The 16,451-nt window shown below is 62.3% G+C and overlaps 1 protein-coding gene and 1 long non-coding RNA gene across 2 annotated transcripts; both read right to left on the bottom strand.

The window, feature by feature from the left end:
* Positions 1-265: 265 nt before the first annotated feature.
* On the bottom strand, positions 266-3,374 carry DLX4 (distal-less homeobox 4). Its single transcript, XM_064636820.1, has 3 exons — positions 3,098-3,374; positions 1,869-2,062; positions 266-1,083 (listed from the first exon to the last, which is right to left on the bottom strand). The coding sequence occupies exons 1-3, from the start codon at positions 3,372-3,374 to the stop codon at positions 832-834; spliced, it is 723 nt and encodes a 240-aa protein (XP_064492890.1). The 3' UTR covers positions 266-831.
* Positions 3,375-5,987: 2,613 nt separating this feature from the next.
* LOC135403181 (uncharacterized) lies at positions 5,988-7,268 on the bottom strand. Its single transcript, XR_010425325.1, has 3 exons — positions 7,023-7,268; positions 6,364-6,440; positions 5,988-6,262 (listed from the first exon to the last, which is right to left on the bottom strand). It is a non-coding gene; the product is annotated as an uncharacterized LOC135403181 (long non-coding RNA).
* Positions 7,269-16,451: the final 9,183 nt, after the last annotated feature.

Raw genomic sequence — 16,451 nt, 5'->3', positions numbered from 1 at the left:
AACCTGCAGCGGGAAATTACCCCCTGCTCCCAAAAAACCCTCACTCCCAGGGCCAGGTATCCACAGGACTGCGGGGGACACAGGGCAGGAACCCCTGGCCTGTGTCCCGCCACCCTCCTGCTCCCACCCTTATTAAAAGAGACATCTCCAACAGCTCCAAATTGCCTGAAATTGCCGGGGGGAGGCGGTGAGAAGCCCCTCACGGCCCGGCCCCACAATTACGGTAATTGCGGCTCCATTCAGGGGAGCACAAACAGCAGGTCCTGCACAGATGGGTGGGGTGGGGGGACACAACCCCAGCCCCCTGTTCCAGCACCCCCAGCCCCTCTGGGCTGTTCTCCCAGGAGCTCTGGATGTGGGGTCCCCCGAGGAGCAGGATGGAAGCATCTCCCCCAAGGCAGGGACACCCCAAAGCAGCGGCGGGTGGAGGAGCAGAACCAGCCAGAGTTCAGTCTGTTTATAAAGGGGGGCACTCACAATAACGGACACTAGTTATAAATAAAGCCAGCCGGGGGGGTCCAGGGACTCCCCAGCCCCTCTTGGGGTCCCCCTGCCCCCTGTCCATGAATGGGGGGACCCAGGGCTGCTGCTGGAGGCTGAGTCCTGTCCCACAGGGGTGGGCACACCAGGGCTCTGTGTCACTTCGGACCGTGACAGAGCAGGTGGTCCAGGTTCCTGCAAACTGTGGTCACCTTCCTCCTCCTCTTCCTCCTTCTCCACTCGCTGGGATCTCCCAGGGCTTCGCTGGGCTTCCCAGTCCTTCAGGGGGTGGCAGCAGAGCATCCCCTCACTGTCCCTCCTGCATCCGGCGGTGCTGGAGCGGTGGCACCGTCACATCATGGGGGTCCGGGGGATGGTGTCCTGCGGGTGTGGCTGGTACCAGGCTCCAAAGCTGTTGATGTAGCTGCTGGGGGCCAGGGGGGGCCCTTTTCCCGGCACGGGGATGTCCCAGAGCGGGGGGATGTTGGGGGAGCAGGGGGAGAGGGAGGGGGTAGCGTGGAGGTGCTCCCCGTCGGGGGCACTCGAGCCCTGCTTCATGATCTTCTTGTACTTGGAGCGTTTGTTCTGGAACCAGATCTTCACCTGGGGGAGGGGAGAGAGAGGAGTGAGTGGGGAGGATGTGACCAACACCCCCCTCTAAGCCCCCAGCACCAACCAGGACAGACCCCTCTGCGGGGTCCCCCTGCACATCATCTCTGTGAGATAAGCTGGGCTCGGAGCCACCGGAGACTCCACTCAGGGCAGCGGGAGGAGAACGCGGGAAGAGGCAGAGGGAGCCCAGAGAGACGGAGAGCGAGGCAGGAATCCCCACGTCCCCCCCTCTGTGTCTCGGGCTGTGGCGCCCACCAGCCCAGCCGGGTGCCGGTGCCGGGGCTGGGCTGGGCTGCGCCCGCCGCGCTGGGGTGGTGGCCCCGCTCATTCCTCCCCGCGGTCCCCCCCGCGCTGCCGGCAGGTTCCCACTTGTCTCCTCTTCCCTGGCTTTATGAGCTCGCTTCGCCCCTGGCTCCGGGCTGCACCGCTGCCGCCTGCCTGTCTCTCCCCATCGCCTTCAAAAACCCACTCGCCTCGTCCCACGGCCCGGGGCCGCCCAGCGCCGGGCACGGCCGGGCCGGCAGCCAGGCTCCGGGGCTGGGAAAGTCCCGGTGCCGCTGGGAGGTGCGAGCAGGGGCGCCCCAAACCCGAGCCCTGCGGGCCCACCGGCGCCAGCTCCCCCGCCGCGGCACGGCCCGGCTCGGCACGGCTCCAGCTGCGCCCCGGCGGCGGGACGCGGCCCGGATCCGGAGTCGCTCCGGAGCACGTGGCACAGCCCGACGGCCGCGGCGTCCCCGCTGCCCCTGGGTGTCCTGTCCCGCTCGGCGGGGCCGTACCTGGGTCTGGGTGAGCCCCAGCTGCGCCGCCAGCTCGGCGCGCTCCGGCAGCGCCAGGTACTGGGTCTGCTGGAAGCGCTGGTTGAGCGCCTGGAGCTGGAGGCTGGAGTAGATGGTCCGCGGCTTCCGCAGCTTCTTCCCCTTCCCGCTGATGCGCAGCTCCCCGTTGGGCACGGCCAGGGGCTTCTCGTGCTCTTGGGGTGGGAGAGGAGACAGAGTTAAGCCAACGTGCTGGTTAAAAAAACACCCCAAAACCCCCAAACCATCCCCCCAAAACAGTCATTGTTTGGGGGATGAGGAAGGGGGGAACCTGCTTTGGCTTCGCTGCTTGTTCAAGCGTCGGGGGAAGCCAAAGGGACAGAGGAGGAGGAAGGGAGGGATGGGATTATTCATCCAATATCACTATTCATAAAGTCCAAAAGCACATGGGACAGGGGCCCCTCTGCCCTGCACCCAACTTGGGGGGGGAAGGCAGGGCCCCCCGGGGGGATGGAGGGTGCAACAGGAGGGACTGCCCTGCCCTGGGGCCCTTCCTGTGGGCACACTGGTGGTCCCTGGCTCAGCAGCACATGGAGGGTGTGGGTGAGCTCCGGGCTCACCTGGAGTGAGTGTTGAGGGTTTCTGTGCACCCAGGTACCATGGCCACGGCTCCCCCGAGCTGATGGGGGGCCAACAGGGCCCGGGTGGCTGAGCCGGGCTCAGGACCCCCCCCATGGGGCAGCCCTGGGGCCGCTCCTCTCCAGGGTGGCTCAGCTTGCGAGTTCCTGCATCAGCTTTTGGGGAAAACAGTGGGGAACAGGGCAGGGAACTGAGATGGGAGTGTGGTGGTGGGGGGGAGAGGGGAGAAGTGCCCGGCCTGAGAGGGCACAGCCTGCAGGGTGTGGGTAACTGGGGGTCTCGAGGTGCAGGTTATGGGCAGCCGGGGGTCTCTGGTCAGAGGGTAGGGGCAGTGTGGGGCTGATGCTCCCCATGCCCGGGGTTCCTTGAAGCCAAGGGTTTCCGGCGGGTCAAGGCCCTCTGAGGAGAGACAGGGCATCACCCCCGGGCCCCGCGGACCCCCCCGCGGGCCCCCCCGCCGTGCCCAGCCCCGCACCGGCGCTGCCCCGATGGGGCGGCGCAGCCCCGGAGCGCTTCCGACGGCTCCGTCCGGGCGCAGCCCCGGCGCTCCCCGCCGGGTGGGCGCCCCGGGTGGGAGGTTCGGGGCTCCGACCCCCCCACGCCCCCCTTACCTGTGTCCTGTAGCCTGGCGCCGGGGGCCGGGGGGTGCGGGGCGCCGGGGGGCGGGTAGGGCAGGTAGGGACCCCCGTGGGGCGGCGGGGGGGCCCCCCCGGGGTACGGATAATGCCCGGGTCGGCCGTAGGAGGCGAAGGGCGGCGGGTCGTGCTGGGGGTGCCCGGCGGGGGGGAGGCCGTGTAGCGGGTAGTGCTGGGGGGGGCCGAGCTCCAGGAAGGCGGCTTTGGAGGGGTCGGACCCCAGCAAGCTCTCGGCCACGGAGCTCATGGTCATGGTGCGGGCCGGGCCGGGCCGGGGCGGGCAGCCCCCGCAGCCCCCGCAGTGCCGCGCCGAGCCCCCGCCGCCCCCCGACGGGCTCCGCGCTGCCGCGGCCCCGCGCCCGGGGATGCCCTGAACGCCCCGCCCCGCCCCGCCCCCCCCCGCGTGACGCCACGCCCCGGGGCACCCCCTTCACCCCGTGCCCACCCCCCCGGGGGTGCAGCCCCCTCTGTGTGTGCGACCCCCTTCGAGGTCGCCCACCACCGCCTGTGCCAATGCGACCCCTCCCCGGGGCGGGGGGGACACCCCGACCCCCCCCTTGTCCTGGCGGAGCCTCCCCGGGGGTGGGGGTTTGACCCACGTGCGGCGTGATCTGTGTTTAGGGGGGTAACCCCTTCTCAAGGACCCCCCAACCTTCAGGGGCGAAGGGGCAGGACGGTGACCCCCTACACACGCACGACCCCGGGGGGTTCGTCCCCCCAGGGGGACGCGGGGCAGCCCTGGGGACAAACCCCTCGCACGGGGCAGCTGAGGCCGCGGGCACTCAGCTCATCCATGAGGGACAGACAGACACGGGAAGGACGGACACGCGGGCGCACATCCCATCCCTGCGCTCAGGGAGGCTGCGGGGGGGGCACCCAGGGTGCCAGACGGGGGTGGGACCCCCCGAGCCACCCCCCGACAGACGGGAGGCCCCTTCTCGGCGTCGGCAGCGCCCGGTCCCCGCGGGGCCCCGCTCCCGTGGCAGGCGATAACCTGCCCGGCCGCTCCCTCCTGACCCCGGCGGGTGCCCGGGGGGCCCCGTCCCCGCCTTTGGGGACACCAGCGGGGGCCGGGGGTGCAGTTCGCACTGGGCGGGGTCTGAGCTGCACCGCGGGGTTCGGGGACACCGCGGTGACACCGGGGAAGGGAGCGGGGGGGCCCGTGCCGAGCCGGGCCGTGGCCACAAGGTCTGTCCCCGCTGCCACCCCCGACGCGGGGTTTGCCCGGGAGGAGCAGCCCCGAGGGAGCAGTGACAGGAGGCCGGGGGTGCTGGCAGGGAGGGTCCCCCGTCCCCACCCTCCCATTAGACCATCTCCAAAACATGTTTCCATCTGGCCATCGGGGCTGAGTCACCCCGAGCTGGGGCCAGCAGCTCTGATATAAATAGCTGAGCTCCTGGGTAACCCCGGGACACGCTGGGACCGTGTCCTGCCCCAGGCTCCCCGGGCAACCCTTCCCCTCGCCCGTTGGAGCTGGTGGCTTCTCTCCCCATCCCCACATCCTCAAACCTTCCCTCGTGGCACCATAAGGGTCATTTCCAGCACAGCCTTAGTGCTGGAGTCCCCATGTCTCTCCATCCCAGCACAGCCGTGTCCCTGGGATCATCCTCAGAGATGACACGGACTCAAAATTCAACACGAGCCTTAAATTTGGGCAGAGGGAGAAGCCATCCCACCACCTCTGTGGGGCCCACCAAACTCCGGGGCAGATGTGGAAAATCCCCCAACCCCACCCAGGCGAGCGTGGGGGCGAAGCAGCGAAGGAAGCAGCACGAGGAGAAATCCAGATGTTCCCAGCCCTGCCCGGGCCGGCTGAGGCATCCCCGGGGAGCCCGGCCTGGCCAGTACCGAGGGCGAGTACCAAAGGAAACCTGCACTGATCTGCTTTTATCCCGCTCCTCACTTTCCCTGTCCGGTGACTCAGCTCCCACCGCTCCGGGACGGGTGCCGGCTTGCCGGGCTGAGCTCCCGGCGGCTCCGCTCGCTCTGGGGCTCCTCACCCCGGAGCTGAGGGTGGGAGGGGGATGCTGGGGCTGGGGGCTGCGTCCCCCTCCACCACAGAGGCTGCCGTGGGGCAGGGAGGCTCCCAAGGCTGGATTGGGGGGACCGAGCCCCCCTTCCCAGCTCCCTGTGCCCTCTGCTGCGAGGGGGATGCCATAAATACCCATCGTTCAATAGAAGTACCCCAGAATGTCTGTCCCGAAGCAGAGGGGCCCTGTGCTGGCTGCTGGGGGAAGGATGGTGTCCCCGTGGGGGCTTGGGGGCAATATTTGCCCTCTGGCAGAGGTAGGGGGACCCTCAGGGTCGAATCCCCTCCTGGGGCAAGGGGTCACAGCTGTTTTATTTGGGATGACAAGGAGGGACCCCCACCCACCCCATCCCACCACGCCTGGGGGCTGGAGGGAGAGAGGGTCCCCCCACTTGGGGGTCTCCAGGTGGGACACATGGCATGGGATGGCCCAGGCGAGCATCGAGGCCATCGAGGCTGACACCATCCTTCTCCTCCTCCTCCTCCTCCTGCTCCTCCTCCTGCTCCTCCTGGCGCCAATCTCAGCCCCGTCCTGTGCCAAGGGGACACCCCACTCCCGAGCCCACCTGGGATGGGCACGGGGACAGCACTACCTGCTCCACGTTCCCCTGGGAATGTGGGACCGGCCCTCAGGCTGCACAAAGCTCCGGGGGCCGGTTTTGGGGGGGAGGGAGGTCCCAGCTCGGGGGCGGGGGCCGGTGCCCCCCAGGGATGCGGGCACGGGCACAGCCGGGTCAGGTCCCAGCCCCCCGGTTGTGTCGGCGGGGGCAGGGGCAGGACGGGCTGTTTTAGCAGAGTTTGGGGTTTGAGGGGGAACCCGCTGCCAAAGCAAATACATCGAGTCAACTCGTATTAAATTAGAAAAATAAATCAAGGCCACGCTCGGAGCCAACTCAAAGTCTCGGGCTCGGGGCTGGAAGGTGCTGGCACACGCCGAGCCCCACGCGGTGGCCGGGAATACGCCGGGACACGCGGGATCCAGGGCGCTGCTGCCCGGCACCTGCCCGGGGACGCTCCCGCCGGTGGGCGCCGGGATGCGGATTCCCTGGATTCACCTGAGCGAAACCCGGGCGACGGAGACTCCGGATTTTCTCCCTTCCCGTCTACCGAGGCTGATGAAAGCAGGAAGGATTAAAGGGGTGCAGGGAAGGGTGTGTGGGGCGGGGAGGTGGTGGCGGGGGGAGGGCAGGAAAGCATATGCCAGGTAACAAACCTCCGAGATGCGCCGAGATAAAGGGAGATCCCAGCAGCTGTAATTAGGCGCTGCAGATAGAGCGGCGCGGGGAAAGCCTGAAGCCAAGTACAGGAATTCTGGGTTAATGGCAGCCCAAGGAGAAGTTAATAACAAGCCGAACAAAGTGGGAGCAGACAGCCTGGCGTCTGCCCTCCCACACGCCACCGCTGCCACACTAACGAACAACCGCGCTATCTCCAGCCCGGGAATAATCCCGGGGGAACGCGGGGAGACGGGGTGCCGGCACGAGCTGGGCTCCGCTGCGGCGCCCCGGGCACCACCCCCGGCTTTTTTGGCACGTTGGCAGCGGTAAAATCCATCCCGGGGGGAACAGGGGGATGAGGGGAGCATCCTCTGGGAAGGGGCTGGAGATCCAGCAGAGGATAACAGAGATAAGAATGGGACACCTCGTGTCCCAGGGGCTGGTCCTGCCCCAGAGGGACACAGGATTCGTCCCCTGGATGGTGTCAGACACCCCCAAAAGCACCCAGGACCTGTGGAATGAAGGCACAGGGGTGGCCCAGAGGACACACGGAGCCAGGGGGTGACAGTGACATCCCAGCAGGGTCTGGGACTTACACGGGGCAGGTTCAGAGGGACACAAGGGAGGAGAAAGTTCATGTTTTCCCCCCTTTTACCTTCGCAGAGCTCCAGCAGCTCCGGGAGGGATTTGAGAGGGGTTTGCTGTGAAAAGATGCTCAGAAAATGGCTCATCCCAGAGGCTGGAGCCCCAGTGACCGGCCTGGATGTTCTTGCTGGGTGCCAAGCCCAGCTCCCATCCAGGGCTTGGGGGGTTCCCTGGTCTCCAGCACCCAAAGGCTCTCTGCAGTGGGTGTGGCTCAGCCTGGTGCCATCCAAATCACCAGCCAGGGGTGTAAATCAGCGTTTTCCCAACAGCACAGCCGTGGTCAGATCCACTGTGACATCCCAGATCTGTTCCCTGCTCCATCCCCACCCTGAGCTGAGATGAAACCATAGGGATGGGAACAAAATCCTTAAAACAAGCCACGACTCCCCCACTCCCCGCCTCGTCCCCCCTCAATAAAGCAAATATTTTGGTTTTAGAACTTAAAAATATTTTCCAGGACGTAGATCTGGGTTTGATTTTCAGGGGGACTGTGGGCTGGAAATCAAAGGAATCAAAGGACCCTGATGGAAATCAGCAGTGAATATTGTCCCCTGCATTTCCACCCCTTCAGCCCTTGGTCCCTGCTGGGAGGGATGACTGAGGGAGCAGAGGAGAGGGGAGAATTCCCCAATTCCTGTTTGGAAAGGAGCAAAACCGGCGCCGGCTTTGCTGCCCCATAAACACCAAGGTGACCATTTGCTCCATCATCCCAAGCTATTCCCAAGGGCCAGCCCCGAGAGGGTCTCTCCCCATCCCAGCTATTCTTTGGTGAGTTTATTAAGTGCCTGGGATTAATTGTGGGAGCAATTTTGTGCTGTCTGAATTCCCCGTGTCACCGTTTCCTCCCCTCGTGCCCTGGCGCGTGAAGCCGGTTTGGGGGATAATTATGCCCCATCTGGAAACCTTTGGGGAAGGTGTGAACCTAAATATGACATATTTAATCAATTATTCCATTCATTAGCCCCGGCCTCAGCGCCTTGCCCTGCTAATTTGACAAGAGAACCAGTTAAAGAGGCTTTTTAACCTTCGTTTGCTTCCCTTCTCCCTCAATGCCCAGAGCTGCAGAGGCTGGAAAGGAGCTGAACCCTCCGCTGTCCCTTCAGTGGTCACTCAAGCCATGCCCCAACCAGCAAAAGCATCTTGTCTGCTCATGCCAACCCCAAAAAAATCCTTTGGGATGCCCCAGAAAGTATTAAAACAGGGGTCATATTTCTGTTCTGCTCCCGTGGAATTCCATCGCTTGGGCTTTGGTTGGAATGTCACGGCTCTTCTCCCACGTGATGCTCTTCCACTCCTGCCCTTCCCTGCCTCTGCTGCCTTTGCTGGAATGATGGAAAATTGCTTCTTTATGGGTGGAGGAGATAAAAAAGATAACTTGAATTTACTGGGTTTTAACCGAACAGTTAAATAATCATAGACTCGAGCAGTGGTTTGGGGTGGAAGGGACCTTAGGGATCATCTCTTCCATCCACAGGGACAACTTCTGCTATCCCAGATCGATCCAAGCCCTGTCCAACCCAGCCTTGAACACTTCCAGGGATGGGACATGGCAAATATTAGGCCATGTTCATTTTTTTTTTAAGACAACTTGAATTTATTGTGCATTAAATTAACAAAACTACCGTCTTGGATTGAGGTTTTTTTTCCCCAATAACAGTTTGGAGATGGATTTTCCCCTCAGGGGGAGCCTCACAAGCCCAATTAAGACCTGGCCCAGGTTCTCTACACCTTTCCAGGGGACTCTTCCTCGCATAAACGGTCTTTTCCTTTCCCTCTTCATTTGGGAAGCTGTTATTTCCCTTTAGCGAGACCCATTAAGGGTTTAACGACACGATGGTGAGGGTGAGATGCTGCCTTTAAACCCAGGAGTCCCTGAGCCTGGCAGGGAATTCGATCCAATAAACCCCATTAATTTGCTCCCCCACAATCTCTTGCAGGCAGTGGAGAAACTTCAGAAACTTTGGGATTAGGACTCAGATGGTGAGCACCTTTTTTACCACCTTATTAGCTGCCAAACCAGGATGGGGAGGGGGGTGGTTTTGGCACTGCCTCCTCTTGCTTCCACGAAGGACTTTCCTACCCCTCATCCTCCTCCGTGCCAGGAGGGGACCCATCCACCCCAGACGCTGCAAGAGCCCACGAGCAGGTGAACAGAAGGAAAAGGAGGGAAAAAAAAACACACCCCTGTGACGTCTTAGTGGTGGAACAGAAACTTTTCAACAAATACTTGGAGAGAAAAACAAATATTCTGTTGACATTTCTCGTCTTTGGCGAAATCCCAGAACTCCCCAAACCCCCAAACACTCGGACCCTTTAATGAAGAGCAGCAGCCCCAAACATCCTTTTCTTTTTGGTGATTAAGGCTCTGGGAAAAAAAAAATATTATTTCGGGAGTTTTTTCAGAGGGAAACTCAGCAATAAACGGGAGAAGCTTGGACGGCGCTGGAGAAATGGGTGTTTTCCGCCGCGTCCCAGTGACTCGCCCCTGTGGGTTTCTGCTGGAAGGTGCCAGGCAGGGTGGCTGGGTGTGCCCTCGGGGGACTGGGGATGCCCAGCTCATTCCTGCCCCCGGGAATGGCGCTGGGGGAGCAGGGAGAAGCTCCCTGGGTTGAATCCACCCCATTCTCCGTGTCCCAGCTCTGATGAAAACCACCCCCCCGGCTCCTTTCTTCCAGAATTTCCACAGGGGGCAGAGTCAGGTCAAGCCTGGGAGCAAAATGCCCCCCGAAAGTCCCCAGTTTGCCCACAGAGGGGGTGACAGCTCCCCAAACCCAGCCCTGGGTACCCCCAGAGCTTCCCAGGGTCTCCTCCTGCCCCCCCCAATTCCACAGCTCCAGGGACTCGGGAGGCTCAGCCCTGCTGTCCCCAGCCAGGACCTGCGGGTTGGGAGAGATTCTAATCAGTGCCCCCACATTCTCGTTAATTAACAGAGAGAAAATTAGTGGTGAAGGAAATTGTTCCTCTTCTATTGCTGTTTCTGGTTTGCTTGTTTTTTTGGCTTGGTTTTTTATTTGTTCTCGGCGTGTACCATTGTAGGAGGAATTATTGGAGCCTCTGGGGCCGAATTCCCAGGCTTAAACAAAAATTCTCTGTTAGTTTTTGCCTCAGCAAAGGAGTCGGGTCTTGCCTGGCAGCAGGGGGAGGGCGGAAACCAACGCTCCTCTTCCCTGAGCCCTCCGTGCCAGGGGATGCTCGGACTCTCCCCTGTGGGAAGTGGGTTCAGTCCCCGCCAAATCCTGGGAAAGAAAGCTTGGAAAAGCCGCCTGGGCAGCAGAGTGGGGTGGGAGGAGGGCGGCCGCTGGCAGAGGAGCAGGGTGGTATCGGGAGCTCGGGTCCCCCTTAGGGCAGAGGTGCCCGGTGGCCACCTCCATCCCGCGGCTGGTGGCCCGGTGACATCGTCCTGCTGCTCAGGAACAACACGGGAACAACCCTTCATCCCCGGCCCCCCCGCGACCCCCCGGCCCCCCAAATCCCAAAGCCACGGAGCTCTTCCCTGCGGAGCCGGGACAGAGCAGGGACAGCCCTGGCGAGCCAGTCGGGGCAGTGTCAGCTCCGTGTCCCCTCCCGTGTCCCTCCCGTGTCCCTCCCGTGTCCCTCCCGTGTCCCTCCCGTGTCCCTCCCGTGTCCCTCCCGTGTCCCCGCGCCACCTCCTGCCCGCCGGGCCCGCGGGGGGGTCATTAGTGGGGCTGCCGGTCCCGCAGCACGCGCCGGGGATTTACATCCCGGGAAAGCTGAGCTGGGCAGGGAGAGAGGGAGGGAGGGAGGGAGGGAGGGAAAAAGGGTGACGGTAAATGTATAATTAAAGTCCCATTAAGAGGCGCCCAGGAGTCTCCCGGGGAGCAGGACGGGCGAGATCGCTGCCTCCCCGACGGCTTCTGGGTGCAAAAGTCCCCCCGGGCACGGCCAGGAGGGCTCGGGGAGGTGCCCCGGGGGATGTGGCATCAGCAGGGGCTCTGTGGCACCGGGACATCCCTCCCAAGGCCAGGCTGTGGTGTGGGAAGACCATCCCTGTCACATCCCAGCCCAGCCCGTCCCGTCCTGTCTCATCCCATGGCCCTGGGAGATGCTGGGAGCAGGTGCCCATCCCAGGGCTGGCTCTCCTGGCAGCCCCATGTCCCCAGAGAGCTCACACAGGTGACATTGTCACCTCCCTGACTCCAGAACCCTCGGAGTGGGATGGAGCAAGGGGTCAGCAACTCGGATGAGCGAGTCCAGCCCGTGTCCTGGGCTTGGCCTGGAGCTGGTGGAGGACACAGGTATTTTAACAGGCAAAAAGAGGGAGTTGCTGTCACCTCCCCTACGCTGGAGCTGTCACAGACTCGGGGTTTCACCATCTCCTCCACCCTGGCTACTCCCTCTGCATCCTCAGCCCTGTCCATGGGTCACATCCTCACCCTCTGAGAGCTCTGAGCCGTGTCCCCCTGTGCTCCCTGGCACCCCATGCCCAGGATGGAGCCTGGCATGGATCCCAGCTCCGACCCATCCCAGCAATCCACCTGCACCAGGTGATTACTGTTCCCCTCCCTGGGAGCATCCCCGTCACAGAGGTGACACCTGAACCCTCCTTTCCACCCTGCCACCTTCACCCAGGGCTGTCCCCACTCAAAGGCCAAAACCCAAAAGCAGGTTGGGGGCAGGTCTGCTGGTCAATCCCACTGTTTCCTCACCTCCCCCCGAATTCCAGGCTCCCACCGCCCTCCCTCACAGGTGCCTTTCCCATTCAACACCTCCCAGCCCTCCTGCCCCCTGCTCTTTGCAGCTCCCACATTAGTTGTGGTTCACTGGGCACTGAATGGGGCTGGAATTCCTTAATCCACCTGCGACCTGTGGAGGAGCTTTCCCAGCCCCAGTCCCGTAACCCAACCCCGGAACGGTGTTAGCAGCTCCAATCCCACCTCCTCCCGGTCCAGGGAAGGGGAGGCACTGCAGGCACTGCTCCCTTTGAACATCCTCCCCCCGGACAGGTTGGCCAGCTGAGCTTTTGTCTTGCCTTTGCTTTGGAAAATTCCACCTGGTTTCGGTGGGGCTTTCCCGCGGGTCCCGTTTCACCCAGACCCTGCCCGCGGGTTCCAGCCCAGCTGCCGCCTCCCCCTGCCCGGTAAAAGTGACCGAGGGAGGCTTTGGAAGTGTTTTGTTTGGGGTTTTTAACAGGAAAATGTTGATTCATCGGAAATGGTGATTTTTTTTTTTTTGCCAGCTGCTTACTTTGAGCTGGGCAGAACTTCTCCTCAAAATACTGCAGAGGTGTAGGTGTCTGGGTGGGACAGGGATTCCCAGATGGATTTGCCCCAGTTTTGACACCTGGAAAGCCTCTCAGAGCCACAGTCAGCCCCAGCTCTTGATGCCAAAAGATTTGCCTCGAAAGATGTATTTTCTGTGAAGAAGATTCCAGCCTGCCCAAGCTCTCCTGTCTCTTCCCTCCTGCTTCCATCCTCATGGAAGCTCGGATTCAGTAGGAAAACCTGGCTTTTGGCAAGGCAGAAGTTTTGGATACTGCCATTAGTGAATTGGGGTGCTCCAAAGAAACCTTTGAGGTGGGAAGTGAGTCTTTCTCCAGCCCACAGGAGGTGAATTGTGAAATCCTTTGAAATTGTGGCAACACAACCAGCGAATTCAGCGGCTCAGTGCAGCCATCCTGCCAGGGAATCCTGCTGTTGGGAAACAGGGATGATGCTCCTGATTTTGGAACGTTTGGGGTGGGGGATCGTCGTGATGGGCTGGGGTGGGTTTGGTTTCAAGGTGGTTTTGTGTCACTGGGGCTGGAGAAGGGCTCAGACTCAGGAGGACCAGGGGTGGGAGGAGGCTGTTCAGGCACAATCCAGCAGGGACGGGACAGGTTTTCCTTCTTTCCTTACCTTTGGGATTATTTTTGGCATAAGGTGAGTCTGGAAAGCCCTGGTCCCTCCATGGCAGAGGGATGAGTGGGGGAGCTGAGGGGGGATCCAGTGCCATGGGATGAAGGGATGAAAACATCTGGGGATCAGTGGAACCACAGAACGTGCTGAGTTGGAAGGGACCCCTCAGGACCACCGAGTCCAACTCCTGGCCCTGCCCAGATGTCTGGAGATCACAGCCTTTTCCATTTTCCAGCAAACCAGCAGGAAAGCAGGGATTAGCTCAGGTCGTAGCTCGAACCAACTCCCACTTTCCAGCTCCTGTGCCCGTCCTGCCTCCGCTTTGCAGCGTCTTCCTCCAGGGAGGGAGCAGAGCTGCTGGACCCGGGGGGGCTGGAACTCTTGTGGGGGGCAGAGAACCCCCCGTGGGTGCCAGTCACCAGGGAGGGGTGGATATGGATGTCTGGGCGTGGCTCCACACTCCCAACGTGTTTGACGTGTGTGTGCACAGCAGTGTGTTCTGCACACGTGTGTGACACGGACCCGCTGTCCCCGTGCTCGCTGCCAACTCCCCGTCCCCACACAGCCTGTCCCGGGTCAGGACACGGATCCCCTCCATCCTCCCACCCCTGTTCCCTGTGCCTGGTTGAGCTCAGCCCCAGCTGCAGCCCCGGCAGGACGAGGCCAGTGCCCACTTTCCATTTGCTCCGACTTTCCGGCCCCACATCCCCCCATCATCCCATCATCCCATCATCCCATCATCCCATCATCCCATCCTCCCATCCTCCCATCAGCCCATCATCCCATCAGCCCATGAGTAATTGGGAGCGGCCGCTCCCGGCTGTGCCAGCGGGAGACGGGGCCACCCAGGGCCACCCTTGGCAGGCAGTGAGGAGGAGGAGGAGGGTGATGAGGAAGGAGGCTCTGGGCTTTCCTGTTGCTCTGGGCTCCCGGGGGTTGTCCGGGGTCCCAGAGTGGCTCCCTGGGATCTGGCCAGCCCTGTTAGTCACACAGGGAGGCTGGAAAGACCTGCGGCCCCGACGGGTGTGGAGAGAGCAGGACTTTGCAGGGAGCAGCTCTGCTCCCTCTGGGAAGGGAGCCACGAGGAGACACCTGGGCTTGAGACCTGCTGGGCTTGAGACCTGCTGGGCTTGAGACCTCCTGGGCTTGAGACCTCCTGGGCTCTGCCCCTTCCCCGGGCCCAAAGCTCCCTGTCCTGCGCTGTGCCAGGGGCAGCTCTGCTGGGACTGGTGTCCCACCCGCAGAGCTCCTCTCAGAGGCTCCAGCCTGGAGGTTTGGAGCTGGAAAGAGGCAGGAGATTTTCCAAACTTACAGGTTTCAGAGCTCAAAGGGCAGCGGGTGGAGACTGAGGGACAAAAGCCCTGGAAAAAAAAGGAGGAAAAATAGTACTGAGCACCTGGAGGCAGCACAGGGAGCCTGGAGGGCTCAGGAGCGAGGGCAGAGCTGTCTCCAGGGCTCCTGCCTCCCTCCCCAGCGTGATCCATCCTCTCCAGGCTCTGCAGGGAATGACACAGCACTGCCTCTCACTCCCTGTCCTCAGGTGTTTATTCCATGACCTGTTGCAGCACTTCAAGCTCCGACTCAGGACTCCCATCACCCTTTCCCGGGATGAGCAGCACATCCCAGCCCTGTTCAGGGCTGTCCTTCCACGCCAGGCCACAGTTTCATTTCCTCCTGCTCCGTGGCCCCGCTGGGATGGTTCATCAGATGGATAATCCCACATCCACCTGCCCTGGAGAAGTGTGGCACATGCTCCTCCACCCTCTTCCTCATTTTAGGGGAAGCAGGGAAGGATCATTCCATGGGGAAACCGAGGCACATAACTCAGCTCGGTGGCTTCTCTCTTGCAGTGGGATGGGTATTGTGCCCGAAGCACTGCCAGGCTTTTGGCAGCCTGTCCCCTGCCTTTCCAAGGGAAAAGGCCCAGGATAAGATGGATTTCCCAGCTGTCCTGCTCCTCTGCTCCAGTCTGAAGGGCTGTGCTGGTCTGACTGGGCAGCATCGATACCTGGGGGGAGCAGGGAAAGGTTTGGGTGTTCCCTGGCAGGGCAAACGCTGCCACACATCCCAGCACTGCCACACATCCCAGCACTGCCTGGCTCACTGCCAGCTTGGTTTGCTCACACCTGAAAACCCTCAGCACCACCAAAATCAGCTCCCAGCCCCAGCAAGGACAGCAGCTCCTGGGAAGTGGATGAGCAGGGAAGTGGAGGGGCAGCACCAACCTCTGCTCTCTGTGAGCAGTGACCCAGGGAACGGCTGGAGCTGTGCCAGGGGAGGGTTGGGCTGGATTTTGGGAAAGGTTCTTCCTCCAGAGAGTAGTTGGGCACTGCCCAGGCTCCCCAGGGCAGTGGGCACAGCCCCAAGGCTGCCAGAGCTCCAGGAGGGTTTGGAAAACACTCTGAGGGACAGGGGGGATTGTTGGGGTGTCTGTGCAGGGCCATGGGTTGGGCTGGATGGTCCTTGGGGGTCCCTCCCAGCTCAGGAGGTTCCATGGCTCTGTGAGAGTTTACAGGGCTGGACACCCTGCAGGGATCCCAGTGCCCCCCGGGGTCACCCCCAGCTGGGTTTGCAGGGCACACTTTGGGGATTATCCGAGACATTCTGCAGGTCCAGAGTCTCCAGGGGTGGCACCAACGTGTGTCCCTGAGCACGGACGTGCATCTGTGTCCCCTGGTGCTGTCACCTCTGCCCGGGGATGTGACACCTCAGAACTGCTGCCACCAGCCCGAGGGGGAAACCACTGACCCGGAATTGAAGTGGGTTTAAGACAATTTGCTTCCTTTTTGCCAGCTGACAGGTAAGAGGTGACCCGGCAGCCGGGGTCCCCCGTGCCCCCCATCCCGGGAATGCGGCCGGGCTGCAGGAACGTTGCCATCTAGTGGCTTCCCACCCCGGCCGAGGGGAGGGAGCCGCTTCGGGGAGTGTTTGGGGAGAGGGTGGGGTGGTGGAGCAGCACAGGTGAGCTGGGACACGGTGACACCCCGGTGGTACCACGCCCGGGGGGAGCCCAGGGAGCAGCACGGGCTTGGATCAGCTGAGGATGGGATGGGGAAGCTTCAGCCTCTGCTCAGAGAGCAGATCCCACCCTTGGATGGTCCAGCAGCTTGGGCTGTGAAATCATGGAATGGTTTGGGTGGGAAGGGACCTTAAAGCCCATCCAGTGCCACCCCTGCCATGGGCAGGGACACCTTCCACCAGCCCAGGGTGCTCCAGCCTGGCCTTGGACACTTCCAGGGATGGGGCAGCCACAGCTTCTCTGGGAAATCCATTCCAGCCCCTCACTGCCCTCACAGGGGAGAATTCCTTCCCAATATTCAATCAGTGTCTGGACAGCCCAACCCAGGGCTCAGGGGGACCAGTGGCAGCTCCTCCAAGCTGTGCCAATGCTTGGAAGCAGCTCAGAGCCCCGAATCCTCCAGGCAGGGGAGAGGGGAGCCCTGAGCTCGGAGAGGATCCTGCCCCCAGCCCCGGGGCAGAAGGTGGAGGCTTGGCTTAAACCTGGCAACACCTGAGCTCCTGGAGCTGCCAGGGCTTGGTGAGGAGTGACATCCAGCCGGCTGGGGATGGTACCTGACGGGCAG

Source organism: Pseudopipra pipra, chromosome 26, assembly GCF_036250125.1.
Source record: "Pseudopipra pipra isolate bDixPip1 chromosome 26, bDixPip1.hap1, whole genome shotgun sequence".
In the NCBI taxonomy this organism is placed as follows: Eukaryota; Metazoa; Chordata; class Aves; order Passeriformes; family Pipridae; genus Pseudopipra; species Pseudopipra pipra.
The sequence above is the reverse complement of the archived record's forward strand: the minus strand, read 5'-3'. Positions and strand labels throughout refer to the sequence as shown.